We start from the raw sequence: 21,742 nt of genomic DNA, 5'->3' as shown, positions 1-21,742 counted from the left end.
TAAGAGAATATTTTCGACGTGTATTTCTCCTGGCCAGGTCCAAGTAAATAGTTATCCGTGTTTGATGTGTTTTCCTAACATGCATGCCAATCTTATATATCTGCATTTTACGTTTATTCAAAGAAACTATGAAGTTAGCGAACAGTGATCAATCCCAGAATTCCCATACGGAAAACAAAATTAAGAATAGGACATACACAGACCTGGATACACCAGAGAGGGCATCAAGTACCACGAAAGGGAAAGCATCTCCTTTTGACTGTTAAATCCCACAGTGAACCGTAGATCATGATAAGGTAAACGCTGGGTTGGTTTTATATTGTGTAAAGTCTCTCTCGAGAATTTTTCACTAATATAGAGACAGAGTAATGAAAGGTGAATATAACGAACAGCGACCAATTTCACAGCTCCGATAGGCAATACAAAATAGAGAGTTGAGCAAACACAGACCCCTGGAAATACCAGAGGTGGGATCAGGTGCCGAGGAGTAGGAGTAAGTATCCCCTGTTGACCGGTCACACCCGCCGTGAGCCCTATATCTTGATTAAATAAACTGAGTCATCCGTAGTCAAAATCGATGTGCCAACAACGGCCTAACAATCGGTATGAAATTCAGACAGTAATATGTAGTCAAAATCAGCATGCAAAGAACGGTCTTACAATTAGTATAAAACACGCAAGACAGCATTCAACCTAATGCCAGGTTGTAGCTCAAAGGTGAAGTTGACGAACAGTGATCAATCTCATAACTCCTACAAGCAATACAAAATAGATAGTTGGGGAAACACGGACCTCTAGACACATCAAAGGTGGGATCAGATGCCTAGGAGGAGTAAGCATCCCATGTCAACCGGTCACACACCCCGTGAGCCCTATATCCTGATCAGGTAAACGGAGTTATCCGCAGCTGAAAGTCCAATATCAACATATCTGCAAGAAGGCTGTCTCGATTTGAAAATTAATCCTACGCAGAAGATGCTTTCACAACGAATCAGCTAAGATATAGAAACACCGTATACAGATGACAATAGGATATTGCTATCTACATAAAAGGTGAATATAACGAACAGCGATCAATCTCATATAAATCCCATAAGGAGTACGAAATAGACAGTTGGGCAAACACGGACCCCTGGACGCACCAGAGGTGGGATATGAGAAGTTGGAGATTGAAAATCTGAAGTCATCCTGTTTTTCAATTAAGTTGAATTGTTAGTTTACCGTTAATAAATACGGTCAATAAAATATCCAAATATGAAGCAGATATGGACGACTTTGTTGTGTCCTTTAACGAGTTCACTGCGATATATCGAATCGGAATATAATTGAAAATCAGTTTTGTTAAGAGAATAAGGAATACAAAATAGAGAATGGGGGCAAACACGGACCCCTGGATATATCAAAGATGGGATCTGGTCCCTAAGATGAGCATGCATCCCCTGTCGACCGTTTACACCCACCGTGAGCCCTATACCTTGATCCCATAAACGAAGTAATCCATAGTCACTGTCAAAACCAGTGTGCCAAGAACGGCCTATCAATCGGTATGAAACATATAAAAAAGAATGTGAATCAATAGATAAAGCATCGTCGATATATCCAAGGTCACAATGATATGCTGTTATTTTTCTTTTTCTCATGTAGACAGCTTTGGATTAAGTATTTATTCTATAAGAGATATCCACTGCTCGAGTCAAGCTAGAAAGTTTGTCAGAAACGCATCTGCGGTATTTGCATGTATGGATAAAGTAAAACAAAGGATCTGAAAGAATTTGACGGACCTTCTGCTTAGTTTCTAACAACTATTTCCATTTTAAGATATCAGTGGAGTTTTACACCTATTCGGTCTGTTTTGTAGGGTATTCATTCTTTGTGTTGGTCGGTGTGTGTAATAAGGTCAGTACGCCGAGTTCTTATGCTAAGTGTTTTTGGATGTTTTTATCAACAAGATTTCTTCGGTCTGCACCTATTCTATCAGTTCGGCCACAAACACAAAAGATCTTCTGTCATGATTTGAACAAACTTGAATATTCACTCTATTAACAAGCTACTTTTATGTGGTTTGCATCTCACGTTTTTAAACACAGTAAGTTTCACATACCAAACTTGTTCAAAATAATTCATTGGTTAAAAATGTTGTGAACAGTAAATGATGATGCAAGTGAAGGAGATATTTTAACAGTAAAGCTCACCTGATTGTTCTGAAATTAAAGTCAAATTTTCGGGAAATTTGTGAGTTCAGATTGTCGATTTTAATAGGGTTTTATTTGAAATTGTAAGCCTAATATATATATATACGAACTTACTGACGGTCCTTTGAACAGGTGCTGTTGCTGGACACGTGGCGATTTTCTGTAGAAATGTGTTGAAATGTGGATAGAGATCTGTCGGAGTGCTTAATTGCAAGTATCTGTCATCATCACCCGCCGATAACTTCAGGTCCGAGATCAAAGATGAAGATGGACTTATACCTAGAGTGTAAAGATCAGCTGTCAGTAACAGGTGATATCAATGTAAAACCGTCAGATTATATGACATATTCTTCCATGCAATCATACGTTGTTTCGATATTAGTCTTTATGGATAAGCATAATGTCCTATCATTGTACATTTTAATAATTTCAATTTATTGAAAATTCAATTTCATATAAGACACTTACTTCATTCATTACATTTATGAGTATTGTCTGATGTGATTCATACCAATTATTAGGCCATTCTGACTACGTATAACACCATCAACCGAATACTGTCCGACATGTTTCCTACCAATTGTTATGTATTCTGTATATATTGATTTTCACTACATATTATTCCCTATACTTGGTCAAAATTTAAGACACACGGTGGATGTGACCGGTCGACAGAGTATGCTTACTCCTCCTAGGCACCTGATCCCACCTCTGGTTTGTCCAGGGGTCCGTTTTTGTTTGATGCCACCTCTGGTATGTCCAGGGATCCGTGTTTGTTTGATCCCACCTCTGCTATGTCCAGGGGTCGTGTTTGTTTGATCCCACCTCTGCTATGTCCAGGGGTCCGTGTTTACACTAGTCGACAATTTTTGAATTACGTATAGGAATTATCAGATTGATCAATATTCGTTATCTTCACCTTTTCATAATGTGGGTTTTGTAATCATCATGGTATCATTTTGAACGGCTTAACAAATAATTTTCTAAATTTCATAGCTGTTTGATTTATTTCATCTTGAAATTGACATTGAAAGCTACAGGAAACCATGTTTTATCAAAATATTTCAAGAGAGAATTACATTTTCGTATAAAACTCTTCACAAAAAGTTTACTTTCTCTTTATAAAATATGGAATGAATGTAATGCATATTGATTGATTGGGGTTTTACGCCGTTTTGGCAATATCTCAGGCATTTTACGGCGGTATGTAAACAAACAGAGATCAATCTCATAATTCCTATACAAAATAAAAAATGAAGCGTAGGACGAACCAGAGGTCGGGTAAGGTGCAGAGGTAAGAGTAAGCAGCCTCTGTCGACTGATCACTTCCGCTGTTATTCCTATATCTTAATCAGGTAAACGGAGCAATCTGTAGTCAAAATCAGTGTAAAAAAAAAAAAAAAACGGTTGGAAAATTGATATAAAACACGCTAATAAGCGAGAATGATTAAAGCCCTGTAATATCAACTTATTTTTCAATAGCCTGTCTAGATTTAAAAACTGATCGTTAACTTCATCGCGCCAATTGAATCAGTTAAGGGAGATAAACACCATATGTAGGTGGTAATATGATATAGGGGAATCATTTAATGATTTTAAAATAGCTTTTCCTTACTTTCATTGAGCCGGATCAATCTTCAAAAACGTTTCTAGTGCAAACGGATCGGTTTCTAATCATTTTGATCTATTTCACTTTCCTCATTATTTAACAACAAACATTTATTTTGATTTAAATTAACCTCCTTTCGTTATACAATGAATACCTTAATTGACAAGATAAGAAGAATCAAATGGCTATTCTTGAAAACATTGCAACAAAGTAACACTAGTACTTTACCGATAGTAAAGACTTGATTTCTGGGGTTCTGTCTCATAGCGTTTGCCACATCTCTACCATAATTGGAAGAATAAGTTTTTGCGATAAGAATAAAATATCTGTAGGCGTCGAATCTGTTTCCATTGGATAACTTAACGAAATCATAAAAGCCGACTCTCAGAGCTGTGGCAATGTAAATCGACGAAGAAGCACTTGGTATTGTTATTGAGGTAATAGCTGCATCCAGTGCTGTCGCTGATGAGTAAGCATTCAATTTGATGTTTTCGTCCACAGAATTGTCATACGTAATGACCCCGACTTGTATGTCATTGGTAGAAATGGCCATTAGTCCCACCAAATCGCCTATAACCGTCATTAGGGAAGAGTGAATTGAGTTCGTGTAGTAAGAAGCTTCTATGATGAATAGGATATCAATTTTGCAAGTTGAAACTGGAAGGAAAAAGTTGATGATTCAATACGAGTTGGAAATATGTTTTTCCCCCTGTATAGCAAGTTCAATGCAAGCAAAATTGTCTTGGTGTCTTACCTGAACAGATTAGCGGATATCCTGACCACACTTTCTGTACTTGGCAAGTACGTTGCGTATTCCCAGCAGCCCGTTTGTATGAGGAGGCGCATGCGTACGAGCTGACCCCATTGCAGGATGTGTCGTCAGTAGCGACGTTGACGTTACTATTTGTCTCATGTGTGCAGGCAACATCTGATCAGAGAAAATGAACAATAAGTAATCTACAACCCACATATCCACAAAGTCCTGGTAACATTTTCTCCCAATATATATTCATTTGTTGGGAGAGATTGTGAAGACTTTGTTTTATAAAATCAATGATTTGCCGTTTTGAATATTCCTGTTTTAAAAGTTCTAATAAAGTGATGCCTCACTTTATCAGAGTATACTGGGTACTTTGCTCGTTCGTGAATTGAAGACGTTTAATTTTTTGTGCAGTGTATTTGCTATAACAGATACTATACATACCGTTTGGGAATCTCCAGTCACCTGTTGAACCCCATCCTGTCTTGATCAAGATATAATTGACTTCATACGAAGGCGAGTGTGAGCAGGTCATGAAAGTGTTGCTACCAACTGTACTACCGGTTCCTGCTTTAACTTGCCCCCCGGACCAAGAAACCCAGAAATCATCGAAGTAGGTCTGACTCAAAAGAGTCGCACTGTATGCAACGCATTCACTTCCTCTTATACTGTACCTGATGGTAGAGCGGGTATTGCCCCATCCACAAATTATTACTTCATAATGTGTACCACTTGTATAACTATCAACACTACTCAGAACCATATGCACGTCGTTATGTGCCTTGACCCTAAATGTGTACGATGTCCTGCCCGTTAAAACAAAACAGTTTGATGACAGGCTAAGGTAGTTTACGCTGTCGTCTGGTGTATATCTGCTGATTTCTGAAGATGCTGGAAAACAAAATGAATGCATCTTTAACATCACAATAAGGTACAGATCCTACGACCAGTAAGTTCTGGATTTCTTGTTCGGACATCCAGTTTTTATCACGATTGCAAGTATATCAATATTATTATGGAACGTCATAATAAGTTTCCAGAGCTTGTGTTTGATCCAATTGTATACCACTAATACAACTTGCTCACATTAGTGTTATTGCATTAGTGATTTAAAGATGGAGAAACAGTATTTTAATCAAACAAGACATTGGCAACAAATATTGATGGAAACAAAGGATTAACAGCCTAGAAAGTTAGATAATATATTAGATAATAATAAGACATCCCTGCGTTGATCATGTCTTGGGTATATGGAAGGATATATAATAAGTAAAAAATTTACGAGTTTAGGTGTACATGTATGTCTGGTTATTGCTAAAGTTACGTCAACTGATGGACCATTCTGCGATGAAGAGTGCGTGCATTGAGTAGGATAATGGGACACGCAGTCCTATACACTAGTATGTAATCCACTTAATTAGAAAGAAAAACTAGTAAAGAGGGGTTTCAGTTAGAAATAAAATGGAAATACGGCTGTAGATACTGTTATGGACATGATCGAACGAGTAATTGTATATAGAGTTCAGAATCTTGTTTAGCTCATATGAGTCCCATCCACTCATATACAACGAATCTTCAAAACAAGAAATAAGTTTAATGTTTTATATTTCGCTCTCCTTTAAAAACACTAGGTATGTTGTTTACTTTTTGGAGATCATTAAAAACAAGTCTCGTTATCATCAATACACATATTAACACTTCGCGCAAGTTACGTCCCTTGTCCGCCATCTCCCTGTTAAAAATCGTAGTTCGCACGTTGTTGACCTTTCTAATTTTCTTATCTGTAGCTTTTGACATTTGTTACATTTCCATCAATTACAGTCAATTACAATCATGCCCCAGGGTGGGGGCAACTCATGAACTTGTATGAAAGTTTTGATAATTAGCTAAAATAACGGTAATAACGTTCTATATTTGGTAAGGTAAAGGTAAACTTTGTTTTTCACCGATTGAACTTTCGCTGACCCGGCAAAGGGACTTAACTCGTGGCAAAATGTTGATACGTGTATTATCTGTCAGTAAAGTAATTAACCTTGTTATTTATCTTAGCATCTAACACTTGAAGGAAGTGATCATGAACATTTGACAAAGAGTTTTAATTTGTCATCTTGGTGTATGTTCAGTGTAATGAAATCTGAAAATCATTAAGATGTAGCTTTCTTAAGTAGGCTTATATTTCATAAAGATTAACTAATCTGTTCAATGCTTGGCAGCTGCAATATTGAAAAAGAAATATTACCCCCTGCTGGGTTATCTCTTATTATCCACTAGAGGGCAGCACTGATACTGACTTCAGTACGACACATTGTGTGTATTTTTAACACATTGTGAGCATCAACGTTAAAATGTCATAAGCAGAAATTGAATTAAATGTGGGATATCAGATTGAATCTTATGCTACAGAGGAAGAAATTGTTTCTCAGAATAATACTTCTTCACCAGCAATTGATTTTAATGAGAGAGGAAGTTTCCTTAATTGGTGTGCTTGTGGAAATTGTAGCTGTGCACATTCACATTACTCCTCCTAGGCACCTGGTCCCACCTCTGGTGTGTCCAGGGGTCCGTGTTTGCCGAAGTATCTATTTTGTATTGCTTATAGGAGTTATGAGATTGATCACTGTTCGTTATCTTCACCTTGCTTTCAAGTGGTGTCTTTGTTGTTATGAGTTTGGACATTTTGTGTCAGATTACATAGATATACACATAAAGTGCAGTTCTATACATCCATATTTTGACACGGTGATATCCGCTAATCTGTTCAGGTCTCAGCAGATTTAAAAAATAACTTGTTCAACTAGTAAGAAAATCACGAAAATGAAAAATACCTTCTGTATTCACATGTATTAAAATCTAAACATAACATGAGATTCGTTTGTAAACATTTCAATTACACACACATGATAAAATACAGTATCAATTCTGTTGCAGACATGCTATCAATATTAATGGCCGACAGACAGTTTATCAGCTAGGTCAGACGCGGTCAGCCTCTTGGGAAATATCATGATTGTTTTACCCTCATTTGTTGTGACACAAATTCTAAAAAGCACCGCAATTATGAAGGATTTTTGAAGGATTTCTTGAATCCTCAGATTCTAATACAGATTCTGAATAAGTATTTTCTAAAATATAAATAAATAATACAGATCTAAAAGAACTCATATTAAAATCTGTTAACTGTATTTTCTCCAAAAAAGAGCTTCCCATCTCTCAGCAATTGGGGATTATTTCATGTTCGCCTAAAGGTGATAAACCTAGACAATTTTTAAAAAACTGGTGACCTATTACATTGTTGAATGTCTTGTATAAACTTATTTCAGGTTGTCTTAATAACAGAATCAAGTCTACTGTAGATCATCTTATTTTAGACACCCAGTTTGGAATCATAAAGGGAAGATACATTGGAGAAAATACCAGATTTATCTATGATCTTATGCATTATACAGAAAGTAAAAATATACCAGGACTATTGGTTTAATTGATTTTGGAAAAGCTTTAGACTCCATTTCATAGTCATTTATATATATAGATTATTAATATATTTCGGTTTTGGTGAATACATTATTGAATGGGTGAAGATTCTTAATACAAATTTTAGGACTGCAGTGTTACAGAGTGGGTTTGTATCTACTCAATTCAATATTGAGAGGGGCTGTAGACAATGCAACCCTGTTGCACCTTATTTGTTCCTCCTTTATGCAGAAATTCTTGCAATTTTAATTAAACAAAATAAGGATATAAAAGGTATTGTGATATGTGATAAGGAACACAAAATAAGTCAATATGCAGATGATACATCACTTGCTCTTGATGGGACACCTAAGTCACTTTTTACAGCATTAGATACCTTAGATTTTTTCTCTAAACTTTCTGGTTTAAAGGTAAACAACTCAAAAATAAAAATTGTTTGGATCGGATCTTAAAAGTTTTCAAATCAAGTCTTTCATTATATTAGATGGAAACTTGACTGGGGTTCAACAACTTTTAATTTATTAGGTATTAACTTTTCAGTAGACTTACAACAAATTACAGATTTAAACTATAACATACAGATTCCTAAAATAAAGAGCATGCTACAACATTGGAAAAGGCGAGTTCTAACACCAATTGGTCGGGTTAGAGTGGTTAAAACATTAATTATTCCGAAAATAAACCATTTATTTCTATGACTACAAACACCGATAAAGGAGATAATTAATTCATTAAGTAAAGATATTTTTGAATTTATTTGGAATGGAAAATGTGACAAAGTAAAACGTTCTATTGTAACTCAAGACCACCAACATGGAGGTCTAAAAATGGTGGACATCAACAATTTTATCATGTCTTTAAAATGTTCATGGTTGAAAAGGTTATTGATGGAAAATAAATCCTGGGTAGATCTTTTTGAAGCAATTAATGGTCATGATTTTGTTCACAAATTACTTGATTTTGGAGATGCATTTATCTCTGAATGTGTCATTCCAGAAAACAATATTTTTTGGCAAGATGTTTTTACTTCTATGCTCCATGTAATGAAATCCTCTGACAAAAATTTCTATAAGGAAACCTATCCCAGCATTCCTGTGTGGTATAATTCAAATATTAGAGTGGGTATGAAAACTATGTTTATCAAAAGCTGATATAAAAAAGGTGTAAAACTCATTGACGATTTCCTAGATGACAAAGGGAATCTTTTATCACATAACCTTGTTCAACATAAATTTGATATTCTAGTTTGTATGTTACAATATAACAGTGTATTGAGTGCAATATCAACTCATCTGAAATTGTTTGAAAACAAAGGTTTAATCAATAGAGGTTTTACACCTAATATTCCATTATATTATAAACCTTTGATTTTGCAAACTAAATGTACTAAATCTGTTTACAAACAGTTAAATGTAAACCATGATATACCCACTTCTGTTTCAAAGTGGAATTTAGAGCTGGTAGCTTATGGAATAGAAATATGTGTCAAGGATGCTTTTACTATATGTTTTAAGACTACTAAGGACTCTACTATCCAATGGTTACAATATAGAATATTTCATAGAATTCTGCCTGTCAATTATAATCTTAAAAAAATCAATGTTGTGTCTTTTGATTGTTGTACCTTTTGTAATGATGAAGTTGAGACAATTCAACATGTTTTCATTGCCTGTGAAAAAGTATCTATATTATGGAGCTATCTGAGCATGCACATTTATAAAACAACTTCCAAAAGAATAGGTTTTAATGTACTTAATATTTTATTAGGTGAACTCCCATTGTCGAAAGGCAACAGAATTGTAAATTTCCTTATCCTATATCCAAAACAATATATGTTTTCTTGTTTAAAAAACAACAACCCCAAATTGCCAATATTCTTGGAATTATTGTTCTATCTATACAACATATACAAGGTTGAAAAATGTATTGCGTATCAGCATTTAGAAATACAAAAATTCGAAAATACCTTGCATGTATGGAAAACACTTTTTGACAACATAAAAAAAAATCATAATTTTGAAGCCACATGTACTTTTATCTATTTACTCGAGCTCTGTATTGTTATCGTTTTTCTCTTACAATTATATTAAGAATGTAAGCACTAACCAACAAAAGTATGAGTGTGAGTATGAAAGTGTGTGAAAGTGGTTAGAAATAAAAAATGAAAAATGTTCTTTTGTCTTATGTCAATATTTGTGAGATAAAAAATTTATAAATTATAAAAAAAATAAATAATATAATTGTAAATTGCATCTCCAAAATTTATCTGTGGTCTATGTACATCAATTATTATAAAATATAGAAATTGCAGCCGTATATTGCAGTACTTTTATGTGTCACAGTCACCTTAATTATCTCCAAATATTTCAAAATCATTGAAATTAATTGATTTGAAATCTTGAAATATACAGTGCTTCTGAACTAATGTGTACTTCTGAGTAAGTTCAGAAGTTGGAGGAGCCGGAGATATTTTGTGGGAATGTTTTTCTTTTTTCTTAATGCATTGTAAATAGATTTCATTTCAATTCTCTTTTGCTCCAAAACCTCATCCAATAGGGGATACTTACTCCTCCTAAGCACCTGACCCCACCCCTGGTGTGTCCAGGGGTCCGTTTGTATTGCTTATAGGAGCTATAAGATTGATCACTGTTTGTTATCTTCACCTTGCATCCATCAATTATAATATGAATCCATAAACTTCTTCTGCTGCATAACAGTGACCCACGCAACTATAACAACATGTCTCATCTACCGGGGGGGGGGGGGGGGGGGGGGCACGTGTTTTTACCGCTGAATGTTTACTACATGGATATTGAACAAGCGACTTCTGACATTTCATTATAAATCTGACTGTGCTACAACACGGGGTCTTGAGTAAAGATCCTAAGGAAATTTATGCAATATGTGATATATACTAAGTTCAGTGATGAAACACGTGAAATCATGGAAGAGTGGTAGGTGTCTTCCTTTATTGATAACATTAATTTTCAGTTATTTTTACATGCAGAGTTTGTTATTTTCACATGTATAAAGGAAACCCATGCATTGTAAATTTTTATTAGCGTTAACATATTTGTTGATTACAATATCTTCGCGGCCTTCTGCACTGTTAATAATGACGCTTCTCGAATATACTACCCGGAAGTCTTAAACTAAATTACGCAAGCACACTACGTTCCCGATCAAGGAAAGATAACTTATAGTTTTGGATTGGCTTATTGTGTCACAAGGTCTTGCCATAAGGAATTCATGCACATATAAAAAAAATATGAAAGCTACTGACAAAGAAGGTGATGGTACAAAAAATACTTCCTAATATACTTAGTACGTTATATTTTTTTTTTTTACAATAATTCAAACTCAGAGTTCAAGTTCACAAAGTCAAAGGACATGATATGAAATGTTTTGTCATAAGAAATTTATATACTAGATATGAAAGATCTACCTTAAATAGTTTAGGACATTGAATAAGTCGGATTTTATTAATAGTAGGTGACAATTTCAAGGTCAAGGTCACTAGATCACACACAATTGCATAACATGAAAGGTCTTTCATTAAAAAAAAAGGGGGGGAAAAAGAATTGTTAAAAAATGTATATACAAAATATGAAAGCCCTTGCTCATATAGATCAAGAGATAATTCTAAAGACTTTTTTCTATATATATGAGCATGTAAAATTTTTATCCCTTTTTATGGTCCCACCCTGTAGTAATGATTTATGCAATATGTCAAGAACCTTTTATGTAAATTTCAACTTTTCTGGTCCAGTGGTTTTTGAGAAGATTTTTGAATGACTCCATCCCATTTTTGTGTTTATCTCCCCTTTCAACGGAGAATATCCCTTCATTTGAACAAATCTAAAAGCACTCCACCCAAGGATGTTTTGTGCCAGGTTTGATTGAAATTGGCTTTAGAGAAGAAGTCGAAAATGTGACACGTTTATAGACAGACGGAAGGATTAAGAGTGATCAGAAAAACCCACTTAAGCTCTCAGCTCAGGTGAGCCAAAAACAAACCAACCGGACTCTGTTGTGGACACAGTCCTCTCTCCTCGATTTACATCTACACTGACAATCTTTGCTGAGGGAATGGGTAGGTTATAAGGTAAACAAAATACATGTGTTTGTTTCAGAGCTAAAACCAACCACAGGAGCATGTCTTCCGGATATGGAAACTAGAAATATATCTCCAGAAGACACGCCCTCTTATCAACAACTCAAACAAGCTTACTTGTAATCAAGATGAATTCCTTTCTACTTACACGAGCAGCCGACACGAAGACAAAACATGCAGTCTGCCGGACCCTGTTACTTACATGAGCAGCCGACACGAAGACATGAAATGTAATCTGCTGGAGCCGACCCGCAACCCCCTCCAGGTTTGACACATGACCTATATCTGACCAGGCTCTGGGTCGTACAATCACTAGGACAGCCTGACCACGAACCCCAGTTTCCCCAATTCGCTGAAATATATCAAAGAATGAAATAAATACAATACATGAAATGTAACAAGAACCCCGCAAGGCGAGGTATATCCCCTCGCAATGGATTTCTATAAGCTTTTTCTATGAGTTTCTGTAGCGGTACACCCACATATATAACGCAGACTCACTCGTTTTGACGATTGTTTTATGACGAAATATTACCCAAATGACCGTGAAATAATAAATAGAAATATGGGAGGAGATTTTATGATAGATCGTTAAAAACATAGGCAGACATATATGAAGGCGGACATATAGTGACAGTTTGGTCGAAAATCGAGCGGACGTTTAGTGCAGGAGGAGATATATTGTTGACGGACATATAATGCCTGAACATTGCATCTCTAGTATAAAATATATCAGTCCAGTAATGATGTCACTATATATAAAACAATAGTGGTTTGTGATAATGTCGCATCAAGAACTGCATGCATGTACACACGCAAACATTAAAGATTATGACTTTCTTAGGAATAGCCAACAACCGTAAAATGGCTGAAATATTACAAAAACAGCGTAAAGCCGCAATCAGGTAGCCATGAAACAGAAGGTAAATCCACTCAAAACAGCGGTGTGCCCATATATGCCGGATCAATGAGAACTTTAAAATTGATTAAATTTTCGCTACTCATTAAACCTGACCTCAGAAAAATTCGAAGTGAAAAGACAAAAAAAGCAATCCAGATTTTAACAGAAAAATTACATTAGATGCAGATTCAATATACATGTACTTAAGAAATATGGTCTCATTTTAAAATATCTATCTCACCAGAGGGCGCGTTACGCAAACTTCACATACACATCAACGCTTGGAATCACGTGACAATATAATCACATGATATAAACAATGATTCTCGGTTTCCTTTCCGTTTAAAAGTTCTGGTAACAGGTGATGACATCAGGCTCTTTTCATAACCCACAGGCACTTTAATAAGTACATATTTACCATTTACCTGTTTGTCTCTTATTTCACAAGTTTTATCGTATTTTTACAGCCTTTCTTACTTTTGATTCCATGTTTACACTCAAATCTTCACCACGTGGATGTCCCACGTTCATACACATATAACGAAGTAGTTCCAAATTTAGGACCACAAAACGGCGATTTTAAACAATTTACAGTAAGCATCAATTTAATTTTACCAAAAACCTTTCATAGTATGACTAAATATTTAGTCGAAAACATAAATGTTGGATATTAGAAACTTTTACAAGATTTCTGTAAAAAGCCGTTGACAGAGGTGTAGTGCGAGGAGCACACGGAACTCTGGGTAAAGAATGTTTGAGCTTTATGTAGTTTGATCACATGACCAACCCGTATTTATATAGATATTTTAAAATGATACCGTATTACTTATATTTACATTTTTGATCGATAGCCATTGCTGAATTGTGTTCAACAACACGTTTCCATATATTTCACATTGTTTCTATCAAAATAAGAAATGTTTTCATTAAGACGCTGAAAAGCAAGTATATCAACAAAGACATATACATTAACTCAGGAATATATAATTGAAAACTCTTCGTTATGTATGAATTGGTAAATTTGGAATAAACTTATCGAAACGTACTGCAAATGGGGGTGCGCAACGTTACAGTTGCACTGCGCCCTTTCACTTTTGAAAGTTGAAGACGCAGTTGTTGAAGACCGACTTTGAAAGATATTCTATGGACATTACGGAGTTAACAGAAGACTGGGGTGGAGGAACATGAGGAATAGAGCGGCAGCCGTCAGGTGTAGGCAAATCATTTATAGACAGGACAGAGGACGCTGATGAATCTCCTGACAAAACTGACATCGCAGAGGATATGGAAGTGTATGAAGGTAAGGGACGATTTTGATTTGGATATGTAGGCTATTTGGTGACAAACATGAGCTCACTAAACGCTTCTGTTGATTCGATAAATTTTTGTTATAGGTTTTCAACGACACCTTCCTTCGATGCCCCAACATAAACATGTTTTGAAACCGGCATCACTCATAACTGTGATGGCTGTGGCACGCTGGCAGTGCGGAATGTAGGTTGCCATAAAGGAAATATCTAGTAATGTAAATATGTCATCGTCTAGCAGAAGGTACAATTCCGCATCATCTATATCAAAGTTACCTAAGTCGGCCATTGTTTTCATAAGGGTGGCCAGGGGACAGTGTAGCAGACGTTTAGACATACATAAGTAAGACATTAAACATTGTTGTACAGAAATGTGTTTATTATTGATGAAAGTCCACTGCTTGGGATACAAATAAAATCATAAATACATTTTGTGATATTGATTTCATCTATTGATAGACGTCTGTAATAAGCGGAAGCGATGGCTAGATGTGTATTGCCTTAGTAAAAGCAGTACCGGTAACCTATTTTTTAACAAATGTTGATACGCACAGCCGTGACCTCTGTTGACCCCGTATAGATATTTATACAGTGATAAATACGTATTGCTCGTAATAGTGTTATATAAGAGAATATAGTTGAAAATGTAATTTACTTTGTCTAAGCGTGGATCTAGAAAATTTTCAAAGGGGGAGGGGTGAATCAGAGGATTAAAATATGCATTTTGTATTATTTTTTTATCGTCTGTATTAGTTTTATAGGTTAGCTACCAAATAAAAACACTCTTCAAACATGAATTTAAAATGACAAACAAATTTACTACATTTATTGCTAAGGGCTGTCATCAGTTCAATGTTTGACAAAACAACAACAACAACAACAAAATAAAAAAGACCCCCCACCCCCCAAAAAACAAAACAAGAGGCCCATGGGCCACATCGCTCACCTGAGTCACCTTGGCCCATATCTGAAGACTTTCCATATATATTTGCATGTAAAACCTTAGTCCCTATTATGGCCCAAACTACCCTTTGCAAACTTGAATCTACACTATGTCAGAAAGCTGTCATGTAAATGTCAACTTCTTTGGCCCAATGGTTCTTGAGAAGAAGATTTTTAAAGCTTTTTCCTATATTTGTATGTAAAACTTTGACCCGTCCTACTTGTGGCCCCATCCTACCCCCCGGGGGCCATGATTTGAACAAACTTGAATCTGCACTATGTCAGAAAGTTTTCATGTAAAAATCAGCTTTTCTGACTCAGTGGTTCTTGAGAAGAAGATTTTTCCTATCTATTTGTATCTAAAACTTTGATCCCCTATTGTGGCCCCATCCAACCCCCCGAGCCAATGATTTGAACAAACTTGAATCTGCATTATGTCAGGAAGATTTCATGTAAATCTCAGCTTTTTTGGCTTAGTGGTTCTTGAGAAGAAGATTTTTAAAGATTTTCCCTATATATTTGTATGTAAAACTTTGATCAGCCCTTGGGGCCCCATCCTATCCCCGGGGACCATGATTTGAACGAACTTGAATCTGAACTATGTCAGAAAGTTTTCATGTAAAAATCAGCTTTTCTGGCTCAGTGGTTCTTGAGAAGAAGATTTTTAAAGATTTTTCCTATATATTTGTATGTATAACTTTTATCCCCTATTGTGGCCCCATCCAACCCCAGGGGCCCATGATTTGAACAAACGTGAATCTGCATTATGTCAGGAAGCTTGCATGTAAATATCAGCTTTTCTGTCTTAGTGGTTCTTGAGAAGAAGATTTTTAAAGATTTTCCCTATATATTTGTATGTAAAACTTTGATCCCCCTTGTGGCCCCATCCTACCACCGGGGGCCATGATTTGAATAAACCTGAATCTGCAATATGTCAGGAAGCTTTCAGGTAAATTTCAGCTCTTCTGGCCCAGTGGTTCTTGAGAAGAAGATTTTTAAATGACCCCACCCTATTTTTGCAATTTTGTGATTATCTCCCTTTTGAAAGGAACATGGTCCTTCATTTGAACAAACTTGAAAGCCCTTTACCCAAGGATAATTTTGGCCAAGTTTGATTGAAATTGGCCCAGTGGTTCTGGAGAAGAAATCGAAAATGTGAAAAGTGTACAGACAAACGGACAGACGGACAGACAGACAGACGGACGCCGGACAAAATGTGATCAGAATAGCTCACTTGAACCTTCGGTTCAGGTGAGCTAAAAAAAAAACAAAAAAAACAAAAAAAAAACCCAAGAAATAAACAAACCTAAATTCACATACTTTTCATCAACACGCATTCCCCTTTCAAGCTAAATTTGATGAATGTTGAAAATAATAGTAGTCAGTGTGTGAAAATCGATGTCGGATGATGTAAACTTACAGGAATTTTTACACCCCCTCCTCCCCTAAGTATTTGAATGTTAGATGTTTATCCTACAATCAATGCAGTTCATGGAAAAGTATGAATTCCATACTCTGATATCTCTCTCTCTTTCCCTTGCAAGAATCAGAGGGGGGTGTGTTTTGCAACCTCCGTGTCCCTCTCTAGATCCGCTAATGTAATGTACATGCGTTGATTGCACATGTAATTTTTGCATATCTTATTGTGTTTTAGTTGTCCAAAATATTGATTAGAATTAATAATGAAGAATTGATGATATGCTAAATATCTTGATCCTGATCTAAATAAGTAGAGAACTAATATTTACAGACTTTCTTACATCATGGCCCAACTTTGCATGCAAAAAAAGCATACAATGGACACATAAATAATACCAGTGACTAAAATGTTTCACCAATTGCAGAAAAATCTCTTCAGAACAATCAGATAGAGTAAATTCCTATATTGACCCATAAATTGTGGACCACAACGTATTCAGGGTGAAATAACTCGCGCGGCATTGTGAAAATGTACAGGTATCCCATTTAGAGGCCTCATTATTCAAATACTAGATAAAACCCCGCGCTTGCAAGCGGGGGAAATCACAACTAGATGATGTTGCACAGAGGAAGAACTTTTTTATAATGGGCATTTCAATTGTTGCGCATATTAATTGAATGAACGGTATCTTTAATTCAAATGAATTTAAGAACACCTTTTGAATAATTGCATGCACTAGTTATGTTATATTTATTTATGTCATATACAGCAAACAAAAAAACCCCCCACCAAACAAACCGAAAACAACAAACAAACAAAATACAAACCAAACAAATAACTTGATTATGAGGAAGTCACTTGGAACTCCAAATCAAATGTTTCTTATGTAACACAAATGATCTCTCTCCGTATTGAATATTAGATAATGATTTTACGAATGTAATTGTATTTCGTCATGTCGAATAGTTGACTAAAGACAAAATGAACGGTCATTTTTAATCTTAAAATCTGAAAGTCAATGTTGCGAATATGTTTATGGTAGTTTTTGTCCAGTGCGACAATATGTGGGCAAAATTATGAATACACGTCGTTTCTTCTTGTTCAACGCAATAATTGTAAACATAATGTACTATATGCATGACAAACAGAAAAACTGCTATATTATAAACAGTGGCCTGATTTCTTGTACATTGCTCACGGTTAAGTAGTGTATAACCTAATTTCGGTAAAATGTTTTAACTTAAGGTTATAAGGCGTAAACTTCCCAGAACAGCCCCGGACCATTCGATATCTTACATATTGGATAGTTTTCGACTTATTAGTTACTTTTATGCTCTGTGTCATCACAAAACGTGTTCAACCAAATTAAAAACTTTTTTGTGTTTATCCATGTGTTTGTACGTATCAGCCACTGTTAATAAATTATTACAAAAAGTCGGAATAGTGACTTCTATAATCACGGGAAAAATTAAGAACATCGAAAATATCAGATGGATATCGTATTTAAAAAATCATTGATTTTTTTCAGCTTGTTGAAGTGATATAATTATAAATCTTCATATTATGATAAATATGGGCCCAGTCAAAACTACAATAACTAACACTGAACACCTACACAATTTTATGCTGATCATGTTGTAAACCAATCACGACTTCTCGGCTTGCCCAAAAGGCTCGAGAATGTGCGATTTGTTGTAGATCTAAGCGTCTATAGTGATATAATGCCTTTGGGGCTTCGTTCTAGAAATTAACATAAGACTGATTCAAGACTAAAATCATGGATTGAAAAAACGATCAGACATATTTCATTTATTCAAAACTTATTGAAACTTAATTCCTCTGTAAGATTAAAATCAAGCATCGATGAACAACGGATTTACTTCATATCGTATTATCTATGTTGTTATTAAAAATAAAAAAAAAACAAAACTGGCTTAGATCCACCAAAGCGTGTAGGCCACTGTACTCTCATGCATTGCTATTTCAGTGTAGCTTTTCGAAAATGAAAGTAGGTTTTTAGTTGATGTTACGACATTTACTTATCACGTAAGATTCGATTATAGCTTACGAACTTCACCTCACACATGGAACAATATTAAAGGAGCAAGCAGTAACTCTAAAGCAAGCGTTTCGGAGTTAGTTTATTGGCGAAATTTGATAATTTATAAGTATAGATAAAAAAATCTTTATCACGTGACTTTACGGAAACTGTCAAGATCACATTTTTTTCGCGTGCAATGTCACGGGAAAAAATTATATTTATTCAAGGCGAAGTATATCGATTGAGCGGACAAACGTACTTTGTATCGATCGATCGGACAAGCATAAACTGTGTATAGTTAGCTGCAGACTTTGAAATTGCGAATTAAATTAAAATCTTACATAAGACTAGTTGCATTATTGAGCTACCAATAAATAGTTACTTCATATAATCAACGATTCTTTTCACTTAGTTCGTTCATTTCCGGATTTGATCAAAATTTCTCTAAATTTTACCAGCCTTCGTGTTGTAATTTTCTCGCACTTTTGAATAAGGAAATCTTGGAGCACCCTTTTCTGAAATTATTTAGTTCTTACACTTCCCAAAATCTTTCTGGTCTATGAATTTGGTGCTTGCACTAACTTTTCTTGTAATTGTTTTTAAAACAAGCAGACGAATTCATCCGCGCAACTATATCAGAAAGGTGAAGATAACGAACAGTGATCAATCTCATAACTCCTATAAGCAATACAAAATAGATAGTTGGGCAAACACGAACCCCTGTTATGTGATATGAAAGATAGAAATACTTTCATACCTTTCTTTCATAGGATATATGTATCTTGTATGCGTACATCTAAAAATAGGACACCTCTAAACCGGTACATGATACACCCGCATACATTATTGACCCAGGAATTTTAAGAAGTAAATCCATATCCAAGGATAATAATTTGGACCAATATAAAATGTTCTATGAGTTGCAAAATCAAGGTATTTGCAAAGACAAATCTAAGCCCATGGGCTATAACGTCTTCATACACATGACTTAAGTTTATTTGTTTCCACAGATAAACAGACAGACCAAAAAATCTATGCCCCCATATGTTTGAATCTGTAGGCATAAAAAATTACAAGTAACAATAAAATACAGGATGAGTTGCATCTTCATTCACATTGACAACTATATACATGTACCTCACTGATACGGCATTCCAGCCCATATAATTTTATATGGGCTGTAATAAACTTCAAGGCTTTATTATCGCTGTTTAGCATTTGTTTGATAGAACTATTAAAGCAAAATCCACGAAAGGATTATCCACAAAAGGATTTCGTCGGAGATGCAATAACAATGTATTTTGCACTAAATAAATCTAAGTCCAAGGGCTGTAACTCCTTCAAAATAGTGTGACAGCATTCCCTTTGTAATATGCACATTTACACATCGCGACCTTCCTTTGTACTAAGTTTCATTGAAATCCCCAAAGGTTTTAAGAGGAGTTGCAAAGACAAGATACTTGCATAAAATAAATCTAAGTCAAAGGGCCCTAACTCCTTCAAAAATAGTGGTGCAGCATTCCCCTTGTAATATGCACATTTCCACATTGCTATCTTTCTTTGTATCAAGTTCCATCAAAATCCTCCAAAGGGTTTAGGAGGAGTTGCGAAGACAAAGTATTTTGAATAGAAAAAAACCCATTTGAATAGAAAAAAAACCAAGTCCAAGAGCCGTAACTCCTTTAAAAAACATTGGACAGCATTCCCCTTGCAGTATGGACACCTCCACATTGTGATCTTTCTTTGTACCAAAATTCATTAAAATCCCCCAAAGGGTTTAGGAGAAGTTACGAAGACAAAGTATTTTGAATAGAAAAAAATTAAGTCCAATGACCACAACTTCTTTAAAAACATTGGACAGCATTCCCCTTGGAATATGCACAGCTCCACATTGTGGTCTTTCATTGTACCAAAATTTCATCAGAATCTCTTAAAGGATTTAGGAGGAGTTGTGAAGACAAAGTGAAAGGAACAGACTGACAGACAGACAGACGGACGACAGCAGACGTATAAAAAGTGTGAATGTTTCGTAGTTTCCACGTGTTTATAGTTACATCGACTGGTGTTTTGTCTGTTATAAACATTTGCTGCTTCATTGTTTACATTTCCCGATGAAAGCACCGAGACTCAAGCGTATATTCAACAATAACAAATTTTAAATACATGTATAAAGAATGAATATCTAGTCGGTTACTCATACATGTATCATGGATGGTATAAAAACACTGGAATTCTGTGGCACGTTCTGCTTCCCCAATAACTGTTTCCTTGACTTCATAATGCAAACAAAGTAGACATTGTTTCATTTTTTGAATAACGACATTCAGTGTTTATGTGCATCCAAGTTAAGCATACTCTGGTGCAATGACTATACACATGACGGTGCAGGTAAACACATTTTGTTTACCTGTAAAGATATTTCTGAGTAAGTAATCTGAAAATTATTTATACTTACATACGCATGTGTCTTGCCACACCAGTGTTTTTCCTGTTCCGGGGCATGGATCGCCCCCTGTCCAGCTGTTACTGGCATACATAGTACACGAAGAGCCGTACCCACACATACTGTCCATCCGGCTGGTGACATCAATACCAGATTTGGAGCAGTACCACCGTCCATACGTAATGTCCAAATAGTAACTGGAGGAACATGACCTGTAATACGACTGTCCCTCTGATATTGTATAACAATCTGAAATAGACATTGACCAAGAGTTTGATGTGAAGATAACGAACAGTGATCAATTTCATAAACTCTATAAGAAGAGTAAAGACTAAGGAGGGAAATTTGGGGGACTAAAGGTGATGATTCCGAGATTAGGACCTGATACGATTGGTTTTCCAAACTATATCTCCCTTTTTCCCAGCTGAACTCGGAGAAAACTGACTGACAAATGGAACAAAAAAGTGTCATTTAACTTAGCAGAAATGACCCAATTAACGAGAAAGTGCCATTTAACTGAGCAGAAACGGCTCAACAGACCT

General features: G+C 35.5%; 1 protein-coding gene across 1 annotated transcript in view; it reads right to left on the bottom strand.

The window, feature by feature from the left end:
• LOC125678884 (collagen alpha-3(VI) chain-like) overlaps positions 1–21,440 on the bottom strand; it is a 39,657-nt gene extending 18,217 nt beyond the window's left edge. The window contains exons 1-6 of the mRNA XM_048917656.2: positions 21,213–21,440; positions 12,349–12,498; positions 5,006–5,452; positions 4,556–4,729; positions 4,030–4,458; positions 2,307–2,471 (exon numbers count right to left, since the gene is read on the bottom strand). Coding sequence (XP_048773613.2) covers positions 2,307–2,471; positions 4,030–4,458; positions 4,556–4,729; positions 5,006–5,452; positions 12,349–12,498; positions 21,213–21,330 — 1,483 coding nt within the window. The 5' untranslated portion in view covers positions 21,331–21,440. The remainder of the gene's footprint in view (positions 1–2,306; positions 2,472–4,029; positions 4,459–4,555; positions 4,730–5,005; positions 5,453–12,348; positions 12,499–21,212) is intronic.
• Between the last annotated feature and the right edge of the window lie 302 nt (positions 21,441–21,742).

Source organism: Ostrea edulis, chromosome 2, assembly GCF_947568905.1.
Source record: "Ostrea edulis chromosome 2, xbOstEdul1.1, whole genome shotgun sequence".
Taxonomy (NCBI): domain Eukaryota; kingdom Metazoa; phylum Mollusca; class Bivalvia; order Ostreida; family Ostreidae; genus Ostrea; species Ostrea edulis.
The sequence above is the reverse complement of the archived record's forward strand: the minus strand, read 5'-3'. Positions and strand labels throughout refer to the sequence as shown.